At 46.6% G+C, this 14,935-nt stretch overlaps 1 protein-coding gene across 1 annotated transcript in view; it reads left to right on the top strand.

Moving 5' to 3' along the window:
- The first annotated feature begins 2,452 nt into the window (after nucleotides 1–2,452).
- The window catches only part of LOC141073821 (major histocompatibility complex class I-related gene protein-like), a 46,179-nt gene continuing 33,696 nt past the window's right edge, over nucleotides 2,453–14,935 (top strand). The window contains exon 1 of the mRNA XM_073561276.1: nucleotides 2,453–2,605. Within this exon, the coding sequence (XP_073417377.1) occupies nucleotides 2,488–2,605 (118 nt within the window). The 5' untranslated portion in view covers nucleotides 2,453–2,487. The remainder of the gene's footprint in view (nucleotides 2,606–14,935) is intronic.

The raw sequence follows: 14,935 nt of genomic DNA, 5'->3' as shown, positions 1-14,935 counted from the left end.
TCTCTGTGATTTAAGGGTATAAAAATTAAAAGTTGAAAAATTGCGAAATTTTCAAAATTTTCGACAAATTTCCGCTTTTTTCACAAATAAACACAAGTTATATCAATGAAATTTTACCACTAACATGAAGTACAATATGTCATAAGAAAACAATGTCAGAATCACCAGGATCCATGGAAGTGTTTCAGAGTTATTACCTCATAAAGGGACAGTGGTCAGAATTGTAAAAATTGGCCAGGTCATTAATGTGCCAACCACTCTTGGGGGTAAAGGGGTTAAAATAGCTGGATTTTTACGCTGTAACATAGAAAGCCTCTGGCTGTATTCTGCAGTGCCAACAAGCAAATGGAGCAGAAAAACGGTGTGCTCTGGATTGCTTTTAAACAAAATAATCAGGATTAAGATCCAAAAAAAAATTATTCCTGTCCTCTCAAACCTAGATCTTTGTATATAAATATCTGTAAGAGCAGCAGCAGCATCAGCAGACAGTATTGGAATGGACCCGCTTGCTATATGCAATGAAGTCTGCCACAAACACTGCCTGCCTTGCACTGATATCTATATATCCACATACACTACCTGCTTGCCTAGCACTGATATCTATGTATCCACATACACTACCTGCTTGCCTAGCACTGATATCTATACACTACGTGCCGAATTATTGGTCAAGTTGTATTTGAGAGGATTCTTTTTATTATTGAACAACAACTATGTTCTCAATCAACCCAAAAGACTCAAATATCAAAGCTTAATATTTTTGGAAGTTGGAGTGGGTTTATTTTAGATTTGGCTATCTTAGGAGGATATCTGTTTGTGCAGGTAACTATTACTGTGCAGAATTATTAGGCAACTTAATAAAACCCAAATATATACCCATCTCACTTGTTTATTTTCACCAGGTAAACTAATATAACAACACAAAATTTAGAAATAAACATTTCTGACATCCAAAAAAAAACAAAAAAAATCAGTGACCAATATAGCCACCTTTCTTTATGATGACACTCAAAAGCCTTCCATCCATAGATTCTGTCAGTTGCTTGATCTGTTTACGATCAACATTGCATGCAGCAGCCACCACAGCCTCCCAGACAATGTTCCGAGAGGTGTACTGTTTTCACTTTCTGTAGATCTCACATTTTATGAGGGACTACAGGTTCTCTATGGGGTTCAGATCAGGTGAACAAGGGGGCAATGTCATTATTTTTTCTTCTTTTAGACCTTTACTGGCCAGCCACACTGTGGAGTATTTGGATGCATGTGATGGAGCATTGTCCTGCATGAAAATCATGTTTTTCTTGAACGATACTGACTTTTTCCTGTACCACTGCTTGAAGGTGTCTTCCAGAAACTGGCAGTAGGTCTGGGAGTTGAGCTTCACTCCATCCTCAACCTGAAAAGGTCCCAAAAGTTCTTCTTTGATGATACCAGCCCATACCAGTACCCCACCTCCACCTTGCTGGTGTCTGAGTCGGAGTGGAGCTCTCTGCCCTTTACTGATCCAACCTCGGGCCCATCCATCTGGCCCATCAAGAGTCACTCTCATTTCATCAGTCCATAAAACCTTACAAAAATCAGTCTTAAGATATTTCTTGGCCCAGTCTTGATGTTTTATCTTATGTTTCTTGTTCAAAGGTGGTCATTTTTCAGCCTTCGTTACCTTGGCCATGTCCCTGAGTATGGTACACCTTGAACTGTTTGATACTCCAGTAACGTTGCAGCTCTGAAATATGGCAAAACTGGTGGCAAATGGCATCTTGGCAGCTTCACGCTTGATTTTCCTCAATTCATGGGCAGTTATTTTGCGCCTTTTTTTATCAACATGCTTCTTGCGACCCTGTTGGGGTGAGATGCTCGGGCGTGCACCGAGTAGTGGCGAGCATGCTCGCTCATTACTACAAATAAGTGTAAAGTGTATAAATGTGCAGCCTGGAACCAAAAGTGAAAGGTCAAAGGACAGAAAAATAAAGCCATACAGCACTTCCATGGCGCTATTGTGTCTAATACAGACTGTAGTAAAGTCTTACAAGACGTGTGAGTATAAAAACACTTCATAAAGTTAACAAAAATAGTCTGAGTCCATAATAAAATGTATAAACCTGGTCAAAATGTGGCAAAGTTTGCAGTGCGCCTTTCTACACAAAAATATGACTTATTACGATTTTATGGCACTGTAGGTACGAGGTTGGTGCCGTCTGCCATTTCCGAATCATTAGTGTCTTGATAGCCTTTTGTATCACTATATAGTGGGAAAGAAAATTCATGGTGTGGTGAAGTGGTGAAAATAAATGTAATTGTGCCATTTCAGGAGGGTTTATTTTTACTGCGTTCATTGTGCAGTAAAAGTGACCTAACATGTTTGTCCAGGTCAGTACAAGGAGTGAGATCTTGTTTCTGAATCATCTCCTAGTTTCACTTTCACTCTGTAACTAGGATCGCAGCTCCTATTGGTGCCTGAGCTCCCTTCCTCTATGTGCAGTGTGAATGGGTATTGTGTCTCTGCTTCTTAGTTACTTTATGTTGCTCCGTCACATCAGACGCAGGATGCAGAAGATGATCTTCCTCACACTGATCCTCCTGGCAGTGTCCGGGGTGTACTCTGGTGAGTATGGACCAGCTGTTTGTACATTATTCAGTGGCGTAACTAGAGTCTAATGGGTCACGCTGCAAAATATGGACCTGGGCCCTCCCTGCATGTTGGTCAGATGTATGGGCCCTTGTAGCATTGTAGATCTTATAAAGACATGCGTGTTCGCCCCCATGTAATAATGTTCCCAGTCATGGCCGGATCCTGTATTAATGTCATCCATCATGGGCCCTTTGCCTCCCTGGTATAATGTTCCCCATCATGCAGTAATATCCCCTGAATCCTGACTCCTTCCTGTAATAATGTCCCCCATTCATGGCTCCTTCCTGTAATAATGTCCCCCATTCATGGCTCCTTCCTGTAATAATGTCCCCCATCCTGGCTCCTTCCTGTAATAATGTCCCCCATCCTGGCTCCTTCCTGTAATAACGTTCCCCATCCTGGCTCCTTCCTGTAATAATGTCCCCCATCCTGGTTCATTCCTGTAATAATGTTCCCCATCCTTTGCCTCCCTGGTATAATGTTCCCCATTATGCAATAATGTCCCCCAGCCTGGATCCTTCCTGTGATAATATCCCCTATCCTGGGTCCCTTTGCCTTCTTGGTCTAATGTTTCCCATCATGCCCCCCATCCTGTACACTTTTCTATAATAATGACCCCCATCCTGGACCCTTCCAGTAATAATGTCCCCCATCCTGCATACCTTTCTATAACAATGATCCCCATCCTGGACAATTCCAGTAATAACATCCACGATCCTGGACCGTTCCAGTAATAATGTTCCCCATTCTAGACCCATTCCAGGTATAATGCCCTCCCTCGCCATCATGGTCCCCTTCTATTTTTCTCAAGCACATTTTAACCCCTTCCTGACATGCCATACATATACTGTTCTGTGGGAGCTGCACTGTGATGAATGAGTCACCGTAGGAGGCAAAAGCAGAAATACAAGCTAAGTCCAGAAAACCAGAGAAGTTGGCAACTATCAGATTGCAGACCTGAACCTATCAACACAACTAGCAGTAGCCGTGGGGGGTTCCTACGATGCCCTAGACCCCTCGATCACAGCCGGAGAATTACATAGGCCTAAAGAAAGAAAGGGGAAATTTAAACTGCCTCAGAGCAGACCCCAAAGCAATAGGCAGCCCCCAACATATAATGACGGTGAAGCAAGATGAAAAAACTAACACAGACAGAAAGATAGACTGAGCAAAGACGGGGCCCAAAACTACCTAGATAGGAAAGGACAGGAAGGCTGCTGTCTGCAATCTGCCAAAACCCTATCAAAGACATAAGCCAACAAGCTGATATGAAAAAGGCCCTGAAGCAGCTAGGCTTCAAAAACTAAATCAGCACTCAGGTATTTTCAGAAGACAGAGCTAAATGAATTCAGCACACCCCAGCAGGGAATGGCAGAAATCCAGAAAAACAAAGCAAAACAAAGTCAAAGCACCAAAGCAAAAGGCCGAGCAGCAAACTTAGCTTTAGAGGAGCAGGAATTCAGACTGGTCTCCAAGGATCCCACAGAGAAGTCACCCGCAGGGCAGAAGGGCGAAGTTCCCTTCGCGTTTTCAACAGGACAACGTGATGGGGTGACAGAGTATCAGATCAGCGATCTGGCACTATTTAGTGATGTCCCACCCTGGGACAATGTAAAAAAGTTTTAAAAAAATATTAGAAAATTTAAAAATATTTTTTTAAAAATCCCTAAATAAACAAAAAAATATATTTTTCCAATAAATGCATTTATTTATGTAAATAAAAAAAATAATAAAAGTACACATATTTGGTATCACCGTGTCCATAACGACCAGCTCTATAATACTGTCCCACTAGTTAACCCCATCAGTGAACACTGTAGAAAATTAAAATAAAAAACGAGGCAAAAAAAATGCTTTATCATCATGCCGCTGAACAAAAAGTGCAATAAAACGCGATCAAAAAGACGAATGTAACTAAAAATGGTACCGCTGAAAACGTCATCTTGTCCCGCAATAAACAAGCCGCCATACAGCTCCATCAGCAGAAAAATAAAAACGTTATAGCTCTCAGAATAAAGTGATGCAAAAATAATTATGTTTTCTATAAAATAGGTTTTATTCTGTAAAAGCGCCAAAACATGAAAAAAATATAAATTACGTATAATCATAATCGCACTGACCTGAAGAATAAAGCTGTCTTACCAATTTTAACACCCGCGGAATGGTATAAAAAAAACAAAAAGCAATTCCTGAATTGCTGTTTTTTGTTAATTTTGTCTCCCAAAAATCAGAATAGAAAGCGGTCAAAAAATGTCATGTGCCTGAGAATGGTACCAACAAAAACGTCAGCTTGTCCTGCAACAAACAAGCCATCACATGACTATGTCGGCCCAAAATATGTAAAAATTATAGCTCTCTAAATATGGTGATACGGCAATAAAAAGTATCTTTTAGTGTGTGACAGCAGCCAAGCATAAAAAACTGACATAAATCTGGTATCGCTGTAATCGCGCACTGACCCGAAGAATAAAGCGCCTAATCACTTATACCACCATGAGGAACGGCATAAAAAATAAAATCAATTCTTCATATGTTGATTTTTTCATTCTGCCTCCCAAAGATCGCAGTAAGGCTTGGTGCACATTTATCCTGCGCTCTGCGCTGAGCGCTCACACTGAGGTGTCCGTGTAAATCTCTGAAATACGTGATTCAGAAAGAACCCCTGGTGGAAGATTCCCTATAATGAGGCAGATGGAGGCACTGTGTACGCCATAAGACCAGTGATCCGGCAGTGTCTGTCTTTTAAGGATTACGTAAAAGTGCCGTCAGCCACAGTTTTGTGCACTTCTGAAAAGAAGGACACAGCTGAACAAGAGGCCAGAGGGAGTCCAGAGTAAGTCTGCTGCCTCACTATAGTGAACGGATCCCTCAGGAGTTTCATCTGAATCACGTCACTCAGAGATTTAGATGGAAACCCTGATGTAAGTGCTCAGCGTACGGCTCCTGATAAGTGTGATCTCAAATGTTATGTAAAATGTTCCCAATAAAAGCTTCAACACAATCCACAAAAAAGCAAGCCCTCAGTCAGATCTGTCATCTGTTAACGAAAATATAGGGGTTTCCACGTTACTGGTAGCACAGAGGCTATGGAAAAGCTAAATGGCTCCTCACTCCCCATAAATTCTCCGCTCCCAAATCCTAATGCCCCCCTCCCTTCTGAGCCCCAGTGTACTAAACCACATTTAGCGCCCACATGTTTGGCATTCCTATAGCGATGAGAGCCCGCCTAATTTACAGGTGCATGTCTCCAGAAGCACCGGCTGGGCATAACGTACTGATGACTGCAAAAAACTGGTTACTACAATGTACTGGTTACTACAGTGTGCTGGGCACTACAACAGCAGTTTGCAATTTTCACTCAGCAACAGCCACTGCTGCTTGTCTTTGGAAAACACCCATGGAGTCAATATCGTCACTACATCTGTAGATAAATTCCCAAAGGGTTATAATTTCCAAAATGGGGTCAATTGAGGGGGGATTCTACTTTTCTGGCACTTAGGGGCTCTTTATATGAAATCTGCAAACTAGTCTAGGAAAATCTGCGCTCCATGAGGCAAATAGCTCTCCGTCTCTCCGGAGTCTCTCCAGCCACATATGGGGTAGTTCTACATTCAGCAGAAATTGTGGGACAAGTTTTGGTGCCATTTTTATCCATTTCCCAGTGTGAAAATATAAAGCTTGGGGCTAACACACAATCTTGGTGGTAAAAATGTAAATTACTTTTTCTTTATTGCCCAATGGTATAAAAGTCTGTGACACACCTGTGGTGTCAATATAATCACTGCAACCCTAGATTAATTAATTGAAAACTTTAATTGGTAAAATGGGGTCATTTATGTGGGTTCTGCTAGTCTGGCACCTCAAGGGCTCTGACAATGTAACATGGCACCCTCAAACTAGTGCAGCAAAATCTGCATTGTAATATGGAGCTACTTCCCTTCTGAGCTTTGCACTGTGCCTCAAAAGTAGTTTTTGACCACATTTGGGGTATCGGTGAACTCAGGCAAAATTGCACAGCAAACATTGGGGTCCATTTTCTCTTGCTGCCCTAGTGAAAATACAAAATTTGTAGCTAAAACAATTTTTTGTGGGAAAAATTTTGATTTTTTTTTTAAATTTTCACGGCTTAGCGTTATAAACTTCTGTGAATCACCTGTGGGTTCAAGGTGCTCAATACACAACTTGATAAGGTTACAAAGGGGTCTAGATTACAAAATGGTGTCACTTGTTGGGGGTTTCCACTGTTTAAACACATCATGGGCTCTCCAAACATGACATGGTGTCCGCTAATTATTCCATAAAATTTTGCATTCAAAAAGTCAAATGGCACCCCTTCCCTTCCAAGCCCTGCCGTGCGCCCAAACAGTACTATTCCCCCACATATGGGATATCGCATACTCAGGAGAAATGGCACAAATTGTATGGAACAATTTCTTCTGTTACCCTTATGAAAAAGCAAAATAAGGAGCTGAAAAAGATTTATTTTGGAAAAATGTAATTTTTGTATTTCCATGGCTCTACGTTACAAACTTCTGTGAAGCACCTGTGGGGTCAAGGTGCTAAATATACATCTAGATAAGCTCCATAAAGGGTCTAGCTTCTGAAATGGTGTCACTTGTTGGGGGTGTCCACTGTTTAGGCTCATCAGAGGCTCTCCAAACACAACATGGCATCCATTATTCTAGCAAATTTTACATTCAAAAAGACAAATGATGCTCCTTCCTTTCCAAGCCCTGCCATGTGCTCAAAGAGTAGATTTCCCCCACGTATAGGGTATCGGCATGCTCAGGAGAAATTGCACAACAAATTCTATGGTCCATTTTCTCCTGTTACCCTTGTGAAAGTAAAAACAAATTAGGTCTAAAGGAAAATTTTTGTGAAAGAAAAGTCAATGTTTGTTTTTTCCTTCCACAGTCCAAAAATTCCTGTGAAGCTCCTGGACAGTTAATAAACTTCTTGAATGTGGTTTTGAGCACCTTGAGGGGTGCAGTTTTTAGATTGGTGTCACATTTGGGTATTTTCTGTCATATTGACCCCTCAAAGTCACTTCAAATGTGATGTGGTCCCTAAAAAAATGGTTTTGCAAATTTTGCTGTAAAAATGAGAAATTGCTATCCAACTTTGAACCCTTACAACTTCCTAACAAAAAAAATAATGTTTCAAAAATTGTGTTGATGTAAAGTAGACATGTGGGAAATGTTATTTATGAACTATTTTGTGTGATATGATTCTGATTTAAGGGCATAAAAATTAAAAGTATGAAAATTGCTAAATTTTCACCAAATTTCCATTTTTTTCACAAATATATGCAAGCCATATCAAAGAAACGTTACCGCTATCATAAAGTATATGTCACGATAAAACATTCTCAATAAGAGAAGAGTTCCAGAGTTATGACCTCATAAAGTGACAGTGGTCAGAATTGTAAAAATTGGCCTGATCAGGCAGGTGAAAACAAGCTTCGGGGTGAAGGGGTTGAAGAGAAACAAACAATTAGGGCATGTTTCCACGTAGCGGAAACATTCAGTATTTGCTGCGGGTTGGATGCTGCGTACAGCCGCAGCATCCAGATGTTACAGCATAGTGGAGGGGGTTTTATGAAATCCCGGCTCCACTATGCGTCCGAATACGCGGGTCACACACCCGCTAAACCGGACATGCGGCGTGTCTTTTTAGACCGCAGCATGTCTGTTTACCATGTGGAGACGCTCAGTCTCCGCAAGGTATACAGCCTACTCTATGGATATGCTGCGGCGATTCCGGATGTGTTCAATGAGCACATCCGGAATCACCGCGCGTACAGAAGGAGGCGGGGCTTTGGGCGGAGCGGGGTTTCCGCTCCGTCCAAAGTGCAGACATTACGTTGAAACGTACCCTAATTCTTACCTTCTCCGTACCCCCAACTTGCAGATGTCCTCCTCTATTTCAGCTAACTTTGGTATGATGGCATGGGCAACTCATGACATCACTGCCATGCATCACCCGTCATCGCCAAGCGTTGTGTATTGCAGTGTAGGGAGCGGATCTCTGTGCCTCGTTGCATTTCAGCTGACTGATACACATCCAGGTGAAATTATGTCTGGTGTCAGCGGGCCTTCCGCACAGGCCCAGTCAGTCGCACCTCTATGACCACGATTATTATACCCCTGATCATTTTACGTTTTATCGCTATATTATAATATGAGGTTACATTGTTTTGTATTGATGTCACTTTTTATCTGGGTAGTTTTGTACAAATTGATCTTGCAAACATAGCAGTGACTTGCCGGCTGTGCTGCGGCTGAATTTTGTTGTCAAGTTTGTGATTTGTATTCCCTGATTTATTTATTCTATATGTCTCTATTTGTTATCTGTGCCATTCCAGTTAGTAAAATGAGCTCCAGTACTGACCGCACCGTCCAGTGCACAACCTGTCATATCTGTGAAATCATTGACCACCCATCTGGGGGTGCACATTGTTGTGTATAATGGGTGCATCTTGTATATTTGGAAGCCCGGATACTGGATCTAAATGAGCAACTTTCAACATAAAGATCCATTGACAATATGGCAAGGAGTTTGCTGCAGACGCTAGGGTAGAGGAGGGGGATGAAGTTAAAGTTGTCCTCTACTCAGACAACTCCTTCTCAATCTCTGATACTCACCTTCGCAGTTCCAACACTGGCTCTCCCGGGGCGCACATGACAATATGTTACAGGATTCCTTTGGCTAATCAGCTCTGGCTTCACTCTCCCCAACTTTGGACAAATCACACACATCTGTATGAAGTGAGAGAGCAGCTGCAACTCAGAAATGGCCGGAGCTGAGCCTCCCCACCCTCCCAAAGGAGGCATAGGCGGAGGTCAGCATGACGGGGGGTGGTCATGAGCACAGGGGGTGTACCCGGGAGGAGGGTAGTTGGGGAAGTATATAGTGAAGGGGCGGGGTGCCTCCCTCCTCTTTCGGATCCTGCTCCCCAGCAAAGAAGCAGTGAGCAAAGAAGCAGTGAGTCCACTTACCATGACCGAGGTGGAGCGACTCCTGGAGCAGTTACGGGCCGCGGCGCGGTCGCAGCCCCCAGGCTGGCTGGCGTCACAGGTGGCAGGGATCGTGCCAGGGACCTCCGGGCAGTCGGCCTCAGGATCGGTGAGGGAGCGGCGTTCCAGACGGGTGAGGCCTCCTGAGCGGCTCTCACCCGACTCAGCTCCCAGGGCCTCGCAATGCCGCAGGAGCCCCTCCCGGGACCCTCCAGGCCGGGCGCCGCGTTCTGCTCTCACTGCCGCAACCCTGCCTGGGAGGAATCCGCAGGCTCGGCGAGGGCCCGCGGCGGTGACAAGGCCGCAGACTAGATCCAGACAGGGGGGCGGACCTGTTATGCGCTGGGCGGCGGCAGGCACAAGGAACTGCGGGGGGCCGCAGCGGTAGTCTCGCCGTACGGCCTGCCTTCCCCTCAAGCATGGGGGCGATCGGCGGGGGAACATCTGCCTGCAGCCTGGCAGGGCTGCTATCACCGTCCCCTAACAGTGGGGGGACATCGGGTGCAGCGGGGGGCCGCAGCGAGGGGGCCCCGGCTCGGCGGTCTGCTTCAGCGACTGCTTCAGGAGGAGGAGGACGTTACAGCAGCAGGGTTGCGGCCTGCACACCTGCAGGGCCGGCATCAGGGATGCCCACGGATGGACGTGATGGGCTCTTTCTGGGTGGCCTGGAGGCGCAGCGGGGGACCATACATGCTTCCCTGCTGGATCCAGGCGTGGCAGCAGGAACTCACCGCATGGTGTCCCGGCCAGCATCCGTATCCGAGGTCCCCCCATCGGGGTCCCCCGGGGGGCTCAGGCACCCCCATCCGGTTCCTCCTGTGGGGAGTCCCAGAGGTCGACAGCAAGCCGGCGAGGTTACATCCGCGGATCCAGGTTTTCCGGCTGGAGGGCACACAGCCCCCTCGCAGCCTGGTGAGTATCATTCTGTGTCCCCTGTTTGTCATCCTGTTGTGACATCATCTTGCTTAGGCGGGGGGCTGCTGGCAGAATCCCTCAGTGTCGGTGGGGGGTCGGGGTTCGGTGGCGTAGCCGCAGTCGGCGGTGTCAGCGACGTGCTCGCGGACATGCGTAATTTGGTGTCCCGTCTGGAGCGGGGTCTCGTCGCACCTTCACCGGTAGCAGCTTGGGTTGGGGTACAAGCTGGGAGTCCTGCTGGGCAGAGCGGGTCGGATCCGGCCGGGGTGCAAGCGAGGCGGTGTCGGTGCAGACTGAAAAGGAAAAAGAATGTCGTGTGCATTTGGACGACAGGGCGCATGGGGACGTGTACGCTTGTTTTGAAGCCAGTTGGGGGCTCATTTAAAGAAGGAAGTAAAGGAGCGCATTTGGAAGGACGAGTACGTGGAAATATTTTCCTTGTTACCACTCGAGAAATTTAATTTGGATAAGGGTAAGAAGGATGATTGCAAAAAGGAGGATGAAGAAAAGCGCAGGTGGCGTCTGATCCGTGAAACGTTTGTTAATTGGCAACAGGCGTTCGCTATCTTGGCAAGCGTTATTGGGGAAAAGGCCCCCGATAATTGCTCGGCGTTTTTTTGTTACTTTGATGCCATAGGGGAGACCTATAGGGTTTACAGGGGTCAGGCTTGGTTGTGTTACGACGAGCAATTCCGGCAGAGGAAGGCTGTCCGTTGGGACCAGAAGGACATTGGGTTGTGGATGCGGGTCATAGCTCAAAATAAGTTTGGGAGCTCCTTTCAAGGGGGGGCTGGGAGTACCAGCCAGAGTAGCAGCAATTCCGGTGTCTCAGGCAGAGGCGGGCAAGGTCAAACGGGGAGTCATAAGTTGGGGGTGTGCTGGCAGTTTAACGATGGCCAGTGTACGTTGGGGGCGAATTGCAAATTCAAACATCTTTGCTCCAACTGCAATAGCGCTACGCATGGAGTCGCCAAGTGTTTCAAGAAAGGGAAGCCCAGAACCAGCGGTAGTAATTCCCAAGGGGGAGACTCAAGTGAAGTTGGAAAGGATGGTCCCTTATCTAAATAGATACGGGGACAGGGAGAAGGCGGCGTTGCTGTACGCGGGTTTTAAAGACGGTTTTGTTATCCCGGTGGTTTCAGAAAAACAGGAAAAGGAAGTTTTGTTGGGCTGTATGGCTGGCCCCTTTGTTTCTCCCCCGTTTTTGGATTTGGTGGTTTCCCCTCTGGGAGTGGTTCCGAAGAAAGAGCCGAATAAGTTTCGGCTTATTCAACATTTGTCTTACCCACGCGGGGGGTCGGTTAACGACGGTATTGATCCAGAGATCTGTTTGGTGGTTTACTGCTCCTTTGATGAAGCAGCACGGTGGGTGCGAAAATGCGGTCAGGGTCCCCTCATGGCCAAAACGGACGTTGAATCCGCATTTCGTTTGCTGCTGGTTCACCCGGATAGCATGAAGTTGCTGGGTTGCTTTTGGGAAGGCATGTTTTTTGTGGACAGGTGTCTACCCATGGAATGTTCGCTGTCCTGTGCGTATTTTGAAGCCTTCAGTTCCTTTTTGCAGTGGGTCGTGCATGATGTTTCCGGTTTCGATTCGGTCATTCATTACTTGGATGACTTTTTGTGTGTTGGCCCGGCGGACTCTTCGCGTTGTGAGAGGATGTTACAGGCCATTTAGTGGGTGGCAGAGCGTTTTGGAGTTCCACTCGCACCTGGGAAAACAGAGGGCCCCAGTACGTGCCTGCGTTTTTTGGGAATTGTCATTGACACGGTGAGGTGGGAGTTCCGGCTGCCCGAGGATAAGTTGGTGGATTTGCGGGCGGAGGTGGTCCGAGAGCGCCGGGTAAAAAAGTTGTCACTGCGTGATCTCCAGACTTTGTTAGGGGAGTTCAACTTTGCATGTGGAGTCATGCCGATGGGGCGAGTTTTTTCACGTCGCCTGGCAAGTGCGACTGCGGGGATTCGATCCCCACATCATTTCATCAGATTGTCGGCGGAACTCGGCAGATTTGGCGATTTGAGAGTCTTTTTTGGAGGGGTATAATGACTGTTTGTTGGTGATGGAAGAGGTGGTCAGCAACGACGCGTTGGAGTTGTTCACGGATGCGGCTGGTGGTGTCGGATTTGGGGCTTACTTTCGGGGGCAGTGGTGCACGTCCCAGTGGCCCAATGAGTGGATTACAGATGGCTTAGTACGTGACATCACTTTGTTGGAGATCTTCCCGATTCTCGTAGCCGTACATCTGTGGGGATGGGCGTTTTGGGATCGGCGCGTGCGTTTTAATTGAGATAACATGGGCGTGGTGTGTGCGATCAATGGTCTTACTGCATCGTCTTCCCCAGTCGTTCGGGTGTTGCAACAGTTGGTCTTACTATGTTTGGATCTGAATGCACATGTGACCGTGACACATGTTCCAGATGTCAAGAACGATATAATGTAGCTGACTCTTTCTCGATCACAGTGGGACCGGTTCCGCTCTTTTGCGCCAGAGGCAGAGATCATGGGTTTAGCTTGTCCGGAGGAGCTGTAGAAAGTGGCTTAAGGGTCGCGGAGTCGCTGATTGAGTCGTCTTTAGCCCCAAAAACTTGGGAGGCATACCGGGCAGTATGGCGCAAGTGGGAGGAGCAGATTGCAGCCGGTACGGCAGTCGGGCCTGGGTTGGATCAGGAGGGAATTTTGTTGTCTTGGTTGTGGAGCGGGGCCTCCGAGGGTTGGTTGGGTGCAAAAGCCATGCGTATTTTGGCAGGGTTGTCTTTTGGTTTCCGTTTGCGTGGCTGTCGCGATTGGACAAAGACATTTTTGGTGAAACAGGTGACAAAAGGGTTTCACCATTTGAAAGGCGGGGGTGATTTGAGGCGTCCGATATCTTTTAATGTATTGGAACGGTTGGGCGGCATTTTGGAGTCGGTGTGTTCTTCACGCTATGAGGTTTTGTTATTTCGCTTAGCCTTTTCGTTGGCATTCTTTGGCGCATTGAGGGAAGGGAGCTAATGTCGGGTAACAAAGAGTTAATTGGGGGTATATTGGCCAGGGACGTTGTGGTTACTGCACGGGGCATTGAGTTTTGGCTGCGGCGGTCTAAGACGGATCAGGCAGGAAAAGGCTGCCGAGTGGTGTTAGGCAGTGTGCTCGGGTCTTTGATGTGTCCCATTCAGTGTTTGCGGAGTTTTTGGGAACTTAGTCCTAGTTTGAGCAGTTACCTTTTGTGTCACGTTGATGGCTCTAGTTTGTCCAGATACCAATTTTGCGCTGTTTTTAAGAAGTCCATTCGATTGTTGGGGTTGGATGAATCCCGTTTTGCTTCTCTTTCGTTCAGGATAGGGGCAGCATCAGAAGCGGCAGTTCAGGGTTTGGATGCGGCTTCGATACGGCGCATTGGCGGTTGGGCGTCCAATCGTTACCGAAGTTATGTTAGGTCGATGGGTGGTGATGGGTGATGCAGAGGGTTGCATGCACGTTTAACTTAGGTTGGATTGGATGTTTGCATTGCCTTTTTTATTTTAGGTGTCGAGCCGTTGCTGGTGTGGATTTTTGGTCATTCCTTCGTTTACTGGGGAGCATTGCGAGCCGATGTCAGGAACGAAGGCAGACAGCTCGGTTTTTCCAGGAACACGGCCTTGTTGCGTTGGTGTGGTTTTCGGGGGATGGAGTGGAGACGGGTCTTGCAGGAAATACACGAGTGCGTTTGGTTGGACCGCGCTCCGGACATCCTGGTGTTACATGTCGGGGGTAACGACTTGGCGGTTCAACCATTTTGGGAATTGATAAGGGACATCAAGCAGGATTGTTTGTGCCTGTGGTTGTACCCGGGAGGAGGGGAGTTGGGGGAGTATATAGTGGAGGGGTGGGGGTGCCCCCCTCCTCTTTCGGATCCTGCTCCCCAGCAAAGAAGTAGTCCCGCCCTCCCTCCCTTTGCTTTGGTATGTGTTGATGGTTACTTTTATTTTGGGTCATGGCGGTTTCGAAAGGGAGGGGGGGGGGAGTCCTTGAAGCCGGTTGAAAATTGGTTTTGGAGACTCAGTGTCTAGGGTCTCCTTCGTTCAAAGGTATGTTGGGGGTGATCTGGTGAAAGGTGGATGGGGAGTTTCCGACAGAAGTGGGCGGATCCCCAGGTAGCTTAGTGGACAATATATATAGGTGTTGGTGCTCCCGAGCCAGTGGGGTAACGGCTGGGAGCAATCATGATGGGTTTTGTCCACAGCATTTCGGGTTTCTTCACCAAGATCTTGGGGCTTCAAGGACTCCTTCTCAGTGCTCAAGTTATTGTATATTTGTGATTTATGATTCACTGTTTGTTGTTTGGTGTTTAATAAAGGCTGCTGTGGCCAAAACATTCCAAAAAGAAATCCTAGTCTCCGTGTTTTTGGTGAG

This window comes from Dendrobates tinctorius, unplaced genomic scaffold (assembly GCF_039654945.1).
Source record: "Dendrobates tinctorius isolate UK_male_01 unplaced genomic scaffold, ASM3965494v1 ptg000315l, whole genome shotgun sequence".
NCBI lineage: Eukaryota > Metazoa > Chordata > Amphibia > Anura > Dendrobatidae > Dendrobates > Dendrobates tinctorius.
This window is presented reverse-complemented; position numbering and strand designations above follow the sequence as displayed.